Raw genomic sequence first — 10,106 nt, 5'->3', positions numbered from 1 at the left:
ATTGGCCATAGCTCCATTGAAGACAGTGGGTCAGACTGAAAGAGATATTGGCCCAAGGAGAGAAAGAGAGCACATGAATGGCTCTAGATCCTGGTGCTTCTATCACTCACTCTAGATGGAGACCCAGGATCTCATTCCCTTGGCTCCAGTATCTCTTCTACCCAATGGGGATATGGCCTGCTGAGTTTAATGGAGCCGCACTGATTTAGACCAGCTGAGGCTTTGGACCAAAGTGTCAGATGCCAGTGCCAGATGCCAAACACAAGTTTTCCACAGTTCTATGCTCTTTGTTTTGTTCGTTTGTTTGTTTTTAAATAAGATCGATATTATTTGAAAAATTTGAATTTCCCCAACATTTTCCCTACAGGTGTTTTCACATCCTTGTTTTTCAGGCTGTAGATGATGAGGTTTAACATGGGAGTCAAGATGCTATACTGGATGGAGAACATTTCATCCAGAACCACAAAGGAGATTGAGCTGGGTTTTGTGTATTGGAAAAAAGCTGTCAAGTACAACAAACCAACCACAATAAGGTGGGAGCTGCAGGTGGAGAAGGCTTTATGCCTGCCCTCCGCAGAGCGTATCCTCAGGATGGTGGAGATGATATGAATGTAGGAGATCAGGGTGAAGAGAAAGGAGCTTGATCCAAGTATGACAACAGGAGTAAAAAGCATCACTTGATTGGTGAGGGTCTCAGTGCAGGACAGATGTAATAGACTAGGGAGCTCATAACTGAAATGGTTGATTTGATTGGACCCACAGAAATGCGGCTTGAGGGCAAAAACAGTGTTAAGCAGGGCATCTATGAAGCCTATTGCCCATGCCCCACTCACCAGCTGAAAACAGATCCCTTTGCTTATTCTCTCCATGTAACACAATGGGTCACAGATGGCAGCGTAGCGGTCATAAGCCATGGCTGAGAGAATATAACCTTCTGTAACAGCTAGCAGGAAAATGAAGAATATCTGTGTAATGCAGCTATTGACAGAAATGGTTTTGTGCTCTGCTAAGAAATGCACCAAAATCTTAGGGACAATGGATGAGGAATAGCAGATATCAACAAGGGATAAATGAGACAGGAAGAAGTACATTGGGGTGTGAAGGTGAGGATCAGCCCTTATCATCAGCATGATCATCATATTTGCCAAAAGCGTGATTAGGTAGACAACTAAAAACAACAAGAAGAGGAAAATCTGCACCTGTGGGTCATCGGAAAGTCCCAGGATAATAAATTCAGTCACTTCGGTTTGATTTCCCATGGATCTTTAGTCAGGAAAACAGACCTGTCAGATTGGAAAAAGTAAAATTAACACACAAGTAAATTGAAATGTCCTGTGAAGATCATCTGATCAGTAGGATGAATGTAAAGAGGCCTACTATATCCTATAAAATGTGTGTTTAAAATAAATAAAAATGGTCTAGATGCAGAAAAGGACTTTGGTGCCAAACTGCCACTTTAGTCCCCTAAATCCCAGGATCAGGCCCCACTGGTACTCACAGAAACTCCACTCAATTCTATAAATATTGTACAGAAACTACTGAATATAGTATCTGTAGTATCTTATTGGATTGATCCCTATTAAAATCTCTAGAATTCCAGAAGAAGAGGAAGAAATCTGTGAGGTGTAGAAATTTTGGTTTTCTATCCAACAAAGTATATAGCCTATCAAGCCAAACCAGTATGGAGAATATGGCATTCATAATAATTATCAATTACCTCTAAAGTGGGCCTCAGAAGACCATATCTGGATGACAGCCTCCTCCCCAGCAAAGTGTTTTGTGTGGAGGTGGGCAACCTCATGAATCATGCAACTGTCCAAACAACCAGAGATCATTTGTGACAAGAGAGTGAAAAGGATTTGTCTAATAAACCAAGAAGTGATCTGCGGTTGTTTTTTGACAAAACCAGAAGAGAGAGCCTGGAGCAAACAAATGCTCCAATACTGGAAGGAGAGAAACGACAACACCGAGAAAGTAATGACCAAGCATAGGCTCACTGCCCAACTGAGAGCTTCATTCCAAAGAGGAGAATTTACACAAATGAAGATTGAAAGCCTGAAAACGGAGATTAGTCATGTAGAACTATGTACAAACACTTTGGTGGGAACAGTGACATAGGATAAACAGAAGCCAGAAATGGAAGTAAATGTCAGGACAAATATGAGTGAAAAAGCACCTGAAGAAAGTACAGAAAATATGAAGGATTTGTTGATCAAGATCATGCAAAGCCTAAGAGACATTGAGTATCAGCCCTACCAACTGTGAAATTTGTAGGCCATCACACACTGGATGATACAATGAAAGCACTTAATGAAATGGTCAAGGAAACTGGAGAAAAAACAACAAGGATTAGCCAGTACAATTATGTAATTTATGCTACAGTTACAGTAGCAGCTCTTTGGTTTAGCATAAAGACATCTGAACATATGACCCATTGGAAAACTTCCTATCTTCAAGAACCTCCATGAAAATGAATGTTAAAACAGAAGAATACGTTTTTTCATTGAGATACCAGCCTACTGGTTGAATATGAGAAAAATCATGTGAAGAGAAAAAAGCAGCAAACAGCCTTGGAAATGAAATATCAGCTGAATAAAGGATGTGAGAGCTATGAAGTAACAATGTAAAAAGAAGCTGATTGCTTAGTGTCATGGACTTGAAAGATTTCAGCACAAAGTTATTAGTATCAAGAGAACAGCCCCTTCACCAGAGACGGTAGGAGATTCTTTCATCTGATTGATATTGAAAAAAAGAATAGGCAAAAATAGAGAGTCAGTAAATGATGTTGGAGAGTTACACTGTTTCTGGAAGGAAATCTGGTTTCAGACTGTACAACATGAGCAGAGAGCGAACCGGATTAGAAATGAAAGAAAAAGTTTACAAAACACACCACAGAGGAATACACAGAAAGATCAAAGAAAGAAATGAGGTACTAAGATAAATGAAAAAATGGAAATCAGCTGGACCAGACTGGATGCATGGATTCTGGCTGAAACACCTTACAATACTCCATAATTGTTTATTTGAACAACTTAATAAATGTTTGAAGAATGGATTTCCAAGATGGATAGTGACAGGGACAACTCTTCTTATTCAGTGGAAAAAAAAGAATGAAAGAAGCAGGTTGCAGTGATCCTATGAATTATAGACTGACCTCTTGTTTACCAACTATATGGACACTTCTAACAATCATTCTGGCAAAGAAGATCTGGATAGGGCTAGCTCACAAATGGAATACTGGTTCCTGACCAAAAAGGCAGCACAGTAAACCTGAAAGGAACAAAATTCCACCTCTGGCTAAACAGGAGGATCACAAAAGATGCAAAACAAAGAAAGAAAAAAGTTAGCGATTGTGCGGGCAGACTACCAGAGAGCATCCAACAGCGATTCACAATCAAGGATCACTGATACACTGAAAATGTCCAAGGTTCATCCACAGATCATTTCCTTTCTTCAGCAATCTATGTTTAACTGGAGCACTCGACTCAACCAGGAAGGGACTCATTGATGAGGTTCAAATTAAAAGAGAAATCTTTCAAGGGGATTCCTTAACACCAGTGCTGTTTGTGGTAACCATGCTGCCACTGACATGGATGCTTGTTGAGATAACCACAATTTACCATATCAGCAAAGAGCAACGACCAGTTAACAATTTGTTAGTCATCAGCAATCAGAAACTACATGAACAGTCACAAAAAGGAGCTACAGAGATCAGTGATATGTGGAAAAGTTTGGTGAAGATATAAAGCTACACATTGGCTTGGCTAACTGTGCATCAGCATCTCTAAAGATGGCCAGACTGATACAATCTGATAACATACAAATTAATGAAGGAACTATCTATCATATCTCAGCATGACCCATACAAATATCTTGGAATCAGGAAACTGTCAGAGCTACAAAATAAGAAATTGAAAGAAAAAGTGAGGAAAGAATATTACAGATGTACAAGAACTATTCTATGGACAAAACTCTAGTCTAAGAATTTGATCTGAGCCATTAATATGTGGGGGACGCTGGTAGTACAGAATATTGCTAGAGTGATCACGTGGAATGAAGAGGAGAAGGAAAAAAATTGACATCCAAAGAAGACAGACAGCTGCCAGTGACGCATAGAGTATTAGATTGCAATCAAATCATAGACAGGATATACATCCCATGATGTGATGAAGGAAAACCTCTGCTATCTGTAGAGGAAGCAATTGATAATGAAGACTATAATATTAAAATATATAAAGAGTGTCTGTTCACGATAACAAGCAATGACGGAGCTGCATGCAAGCTAAGAAAGAATAAAAGAAAAGAGAAAGCAAACTGCCAAAAAAGATTTGATAGATTTACATAGAGATCAATACATGGACAGTGGTGGAGAGAGATCAAACCTATTGGTGATAGAAGATTGACAAACTCGTGACTTGTAGAAGGATCCCTCAAAAAAAGAGACAGAGCCTCATTATGAGTGGACAAGAAAATTCCTTAAGAGGCTTATTTATTTAAGAAGTAAAATTGACTGATGACTGTTCCCTGAGCTGCAGAATGTGTTCAAGAAAGGAAGAGATGATGGAGCATGCGTTGAGCAACTGCTAGAGCCTATCTAGGAGAGACTATATGAACAGACACAGTGAGGTTGCCAAGTGTCCAAGTGTGCCACAATCTATGTGCTCTAGGGAATGAAGAGGTTAAGATTTATGGGCTCTGGCAATTGTCACAGACTGAATGGTGCGGTCAGACATAGTTGTAGAAAAGACAACAAACAAGCCCATGTTAACTGATGTTGCCATGCCAGCAGACAGAAACATAACAAAAAAACAAACAAAACAAAAAACAAGGAGAGAGAATGACGATGTATGAAGAATGTTGCCTTGAAGGCAAGCAATTATGGAAAACTAAAACAAAGACAATCCCAGCAGTAATTGAAGCATGTGGTACAATCCCTAGGGATAAAGAATTCTAGGACTGCAAGATATCATGGTCAGCGACTTCAAGCAGACAGGTCTCTTAGGCACTCTGAGAACGTGCAGGAAAGTCAAATGACAATGACAATGAATGAATTTGAGTACTAAAATGCAAAGGAATTCTGTAAAGGTTTTAACAAAACTCCTGACCACAAAAACCTACAGAGTTCCGTGAGCCAGGATTTATTGGTGACTCATGGGGATACATTTTAGACAGCAGCTTTGTTCTTTTTAAGCTTAAAGATTTAATATGTTGTGAAAGCTATTTCTTTTTTTTAAAAATCCACCTTGTGTAATACTGAGGGACATTATTAATGATCATAATAAATTAATGTTCCCAGAAAACTCAAGGCACGCTGACATGATCTGAAAACAAGGGGTCTAACTGAAAATGAACAGGACTTTCATGCCTAAAAATCACTTTAAAGTTCCTTTAAAAATTTGATCTTTAGACTCAGTGTCCTGAACATCTGAATATCAAGCTGCTCATACATAACAGAAACTCTCCTGCCCTCTTGGAAGTGAGTGGCTATTATCATACTGATTTTCAGTGGCAATGGGAACAAAGTCAGCATTCGGTCCAATGTCAAATCTATGTTTAATCCTGTATGTCTCCCCAGAGAGAAATTAAATCCTTTCCCCCGCAGCCAATCAGACAAATGCCCAAGCGAAGAGATCTTGTACTAGAATCTGAATGTCAACATAGGCAAATTCTGTGCAAAGTGAATTCCAAAGCTAAACTCCTTCTCCAGAGAATGTCCATCACACACACACACACACACACACACACACACACACACACACACACACACACACACACACACACACACACCTCATTTATCTCAGTGCTGGCCTGCATGAGAGAGAGAGAGCTGGGTGATTCAAATAGTAGCTGGGTTGCCAACCGTGGCCCCTGTGCTGTAACTGACATTATGTGAGCAGACTGCTGCATCCAGGCAGAAGTCGGTGGGACTCCACAGAGAGACCTACCCCTAGATAAGTGGGGCAGAATCTGGTCCTTTTAAAATGAAAGAATAAAAAGATTAAAAAGATTTAAATTATGAATCAACTCACCTGCCTATTAAACATGGATCATAAATATGGTGAGATTATTCTGACCTGTGGTTTTCTGTTTCTGTTTTCTTAGTCTACCTACCTGCTTATTGATTTGGCTATCTCCTCTGTCTGTCTGTGTCTGGAATAGAGCATCTCAAGACATCCATTAGTTCTATGGATGTGGCCTTGGGCCTTTCACTCGCAGGAGTGAAAGCACTGCAGGTGTGTAAGGTTATCCGTGGGAGTGGAGCAAACAGCCTTTCCTGAGCTGACTCCAGGACTAAAAGCTAATTTCTTGAGAACTATTTAAATGCTGTTTTGTTCCCCCTGGGAAAGTTCCCTGAAGTTCAATCTCTGTAACAAGCTCCAAGTAACACTGAGTTGGGTCAGTACTTAAGCAATGCTCTATAGTGCCTAAAAATGAGAGTAATTAGGCTTGGATTATCAAAGGATTTAGGTACCCAATCTCAGCAACAGTCAATCAAAAAGGCAGATATTTAGACTCTTATTTTCAAAACAGTCTAAGGAGCTAGACATCCTAATAGCAAATAATCTTCCCTACACTCCTTTGAAGCTCCAACCATAATATATAATTACCACAAGATGACAACATAGTCAGATAGCCTGGAACTTCCCTAATAAATGGACACAGGCTAGAGAATGGGGAAAAGAAGTAAATAGACTGTATATGATGGCAGTAAACAGCCATTGAAACAGAGGAGATAAATTGTAATATTTTTTCAGATTAATCATTTATTCACCAAAAAGGAAGTTTTAGTCAACTCAAAATTATTCATGATTTAACAGAAATTTTGCTGAATTATTTCAACCAGAAAAATAAATATTGGGCTAAATTCACAAAATAGCAGGAGGAAGAAGAGTCCCTCTGCTGCTGCTTTTCTTGTAACTTCTGTCCACTGGTTAGGTCACTCTCTTTGCATGTGGGGGACCATGGTTCTCTTCCCATGGCTACCTGTTTGGGGGGCAGAGATCTCCCATCTCTGAGGAAAGTGCCTTAATTTCTGGGCTATTAGGTATTCTGGAGTATCAAAGCTGTTCCACATTGTATAAATAATGTAATAAAATACTCAATGGATCACAGAGTTGAACCTACCAAAGGAGTCCCCTAACACTGAGCTTCCGTGTAATTTTCCTCAAGCTTTCTAGCCCAATGACAGCTTCGATAGGAAAGCCTGAGAAAACTCCACTCCAGTGTTCCTATATACTGGTGGTTAGAGCCTTCAGCTCAGAGGTAGAAGTTTCAGTCCCTGTTCTACAAGTGGTAGAATGAGGAAATGAACCCACATCTTCCAGAACACCAGTAATTAACACTGGGCTATGGTTGGAAGAAGGAGCACCACCTCCTCTTTCAGACATTTTGGTCAACCAAGACCCATTGACTTGTGCTCTACATAATTCAGGTGCTTCTGGCAATGCCACTCGCAGTTTCCATTTCATGAGGGAAAATGTTGTAGTTTGTTGTATTGGGGAAACACTCGTGCTCTCAGGCAACTTGATTTCATTTTTCCTTGTTTTGTTGTTTGCCTTAAGGTCCTCCTGAGAAGAGTGTGATTGTGATTTGTGTATGTAAAGCAATGGAGGCTGGGATTTTTCAAAAGAGCCGATGGGATTTAGGCACACAACTTGCATTGAAATGCAATTTTCACTCAGTCAGTGGGAGTTTTACAGGGAATAAGGCCTGAGTAAAAAGTGAGATCAAACCTAAGGATTTCGGTATTAAAAAGTACACTGGATAGGAATCTTGTTCATGAAGACTCATCAGTCAAGGAAGAAACCAACATCTATCGTCCAGCACAGCTGATCTCAAACAGTGATTCATTGTCCTCCAAAGCTCTATAGGCCAGATTTTTAAAAGGAATTTAGGTGACTGAAGACACAGATAATTACCTTCAAGTGTCTATCTTGCCAGCAGGCATCAATCTTTATAAATCTGTCCCTATGGTACTCTTCCTTCTGGTTCGGAGAGAGGAATATTTTGAAAACCAAGAACTGGGGAGACTGAAGTATTTGAAGAAGTCTCTCTCTCAAAGTGGAGATGAAAAAAAGTTGGAAGACAAGTGGCCTATAAGTTAGAAGGCTCAGGGGGAGGAAGGCATGATTCTATTTGAGAAAACTTTACAGGGAGCAATGCAAAGAAATTAAGGAGAGAATTTAAAGTCTGAGTCTAAGAGATACCAGGTGGATGTGGTCTTATATTTTAAATGGAGCTTAAGGGAGTTAGGTACTCAAATCCCATTGACTGTCAACTAACTCCCTTAGGCTTCTTGAAAAATCCCAGCCAGTGTGTACGTAGGTAGACTGGTAGATATCAACAGGGTGAGTAGGAAGGTACATCGGCCTACCAGGAGGGTATAAAATGGGGTAAGTTAAAGTAGGCTGCTACCTATTTTAATGTTCACCTTTTACAGAACCCCTTCAGTGTGCCAGACCCCCACAGGGTCCGACTTTTCTTTAAGTCCTTGTGGCCTTTCACACCATGAGCTCTGCACAGCGAGACCAGTTGAGAGACATTCCTGGTCACACAGACTGTTACACTCTTCAGGGACCCATGCGCCTCAGCAAACATTCACAGTGACATCAGGAAGCCTTTTTTAACTGGAACACAGCACCGGGAATCCTTGTGTTGGCATAGAGAAGCACAGCTAGCAGTCCATCCTGGCTAAGCCAGCGCTCCACTCAGCCAAGATGCCATGGAATCTATTCCCCTCTCTCTCTCTCTCTCTCTCTCCATCAGTGCTAGGTGAGAGTTGCTGAGCCGCCCTTAACCCAACCACCTGACACCTCTTAGCCCATCCTCCTCCTCCTGCAGACCCATGCTGATTTCACATGTCCTGTCTGCATTTGCTAGCCTGATTTTGCATTCCCTCTGGGTGAAGAGGAAAGTGTTTTTGTTTCCAGGACTGGGAACGGAGAGGGGGAGTCACTCTGTTTGGATTCACAGAGCTTGTGTCTGTGTATCTCTCCAGGAGCACCTGGAGGGGGGAAGGGAAAAAGGATTATTTCCCTTTGTTGTGAGACTCCAGGGATTTGGGTCTTGGGGTCCCCAGGGAAGGTTTTTCAGGGGGACCAGAGTGCCCCAAAACACTCTAATTTTTTGGGTGGTGGCAGCAAGTACCAGATCCAAGCTGGTAACTAAGCTTGGAGGTTTTCATGCTAACCCCCATATTTTGGATGCTAAGATCCAAATCTGGGACTAAGTTTATGACACATGCTGATTTCACATGTCCTGTCTGCCCGAGTTGCTCATGGCCAGGTGTAAATTGCTCAGTCCTTGGGGCTCTCATTGTCTTTCTGGATCCTCCATTGAAATAGGTCAGTTCCAGATGTTCCTTAATGACTCCCCCCCCCCAAGACAGTGACTAGAGTTAAGCCCCAAGAGCCTTTTAACCTTTTTACATCCACTTGCTGGCAGTGCCTAAGCAAGTAAGTCACTGCCATGCATGTCATTTATCAAAATATTACAGAAAACGTCCACTTCATCACATATAAATTCTGACTACACCTCACAGAATACACCCAGATCACTCTACACAACCTGCCCAGTCCCCAGTGATAGTTGAAAGACTATCAATGTCAAGATCTCAACAAGGGCAGTCAGGGTCAAGGGTCAGAGCAGGGGCAAGCCTGAGGCTAGCAGTAGCCAAGGACTTTGTGGTCAGTTCCAGGCCTGGGTTGGTACCGAGTGTTAAAATCCAAGTCAGGTTTCAGGATCCGAGTCAGGAGATAAAGTCCAAGGTCAAGACAGAAGTTCAAGAACATAGAACAAGAACAGTCATAACAACTACAGAGATCCACATTGTTGTTTGGATGCTTCCTGGAGTGCCCCTTGGGTTTACGTAGGGCAGGGAGCCAATGAGGAATCATTGGGCTGCCGTCTGTCAAACCCTGGAGATAGAGCTTCCTATGATCTGTGTAGACAGAGGGTCATGGGAAGTGGAGTGCAAGCTGGTTATAGCTGCTGTTGGGAGGCACCCTGGAGCTATTAACTGCCTAGCTGCTCTGCAGATCTGGGTTCTGGACCTCTGGGGATTTACATTCAAAATAAAGAGAACTAGTAGACTTGTTTTAGTTTAA

At 41.3% G+C, this 10,106-nt stretch overlaps 1 protein-coding gene across 1 annotated transcript; it reads right to left on the bottom strand.

Annotated features, from left to right (window-relative positions):
* Positions 1–326: 326 nt before the first annotated feature.
* Positions 327–1,472, bottom strand: LOC115643253 (olfactory receptor 8S1-like). The gene has a single exon (XM_030547137.1). It carries the CDS (start codon positions 1,257–1,259, stop codon positions 327–329), a length of 933 nt encoding a protein of 310 aa, XP_030402997.1. The 5' UTR covers positions 1,260–1,472.
* Positions 1,473–10,106: the final 8,634 nt, after the last annotated feature.

The sequence above is a fragment of the Gopherus evgoodei genome, unplaced genomic scaffold (genome assembly GCF_007399415.2).
Source record: "Gopherus evgoodei ecotype Sinaloan lineage unplaced genomic scaffold, rGopEvg1_v1.p scaffold_53_arrow_ctg1, whole genome shotgun sequence".
Taxonomy (NCBI): domain Eukaryota; kingdom Metazoa; phylum Chordata; order Testudines; family Testudinidae; genus Gopherus; species Gopherus evgoodei.
Note: the sequence above shows the minus strand (reverse complement) of the source record. Positions and strands in the feature narration are given on the sequence as shown.

Bases quoted from the DNA above. Each gene is read 5' to 3' on its own strand.
- LOC115643253 (XM_030547137.1), bottom strand. From the start codon at position 1,259: ATGGGAAATCAAACCGAAGTGACTGAATTTATTATCCTGGGACTTTCC.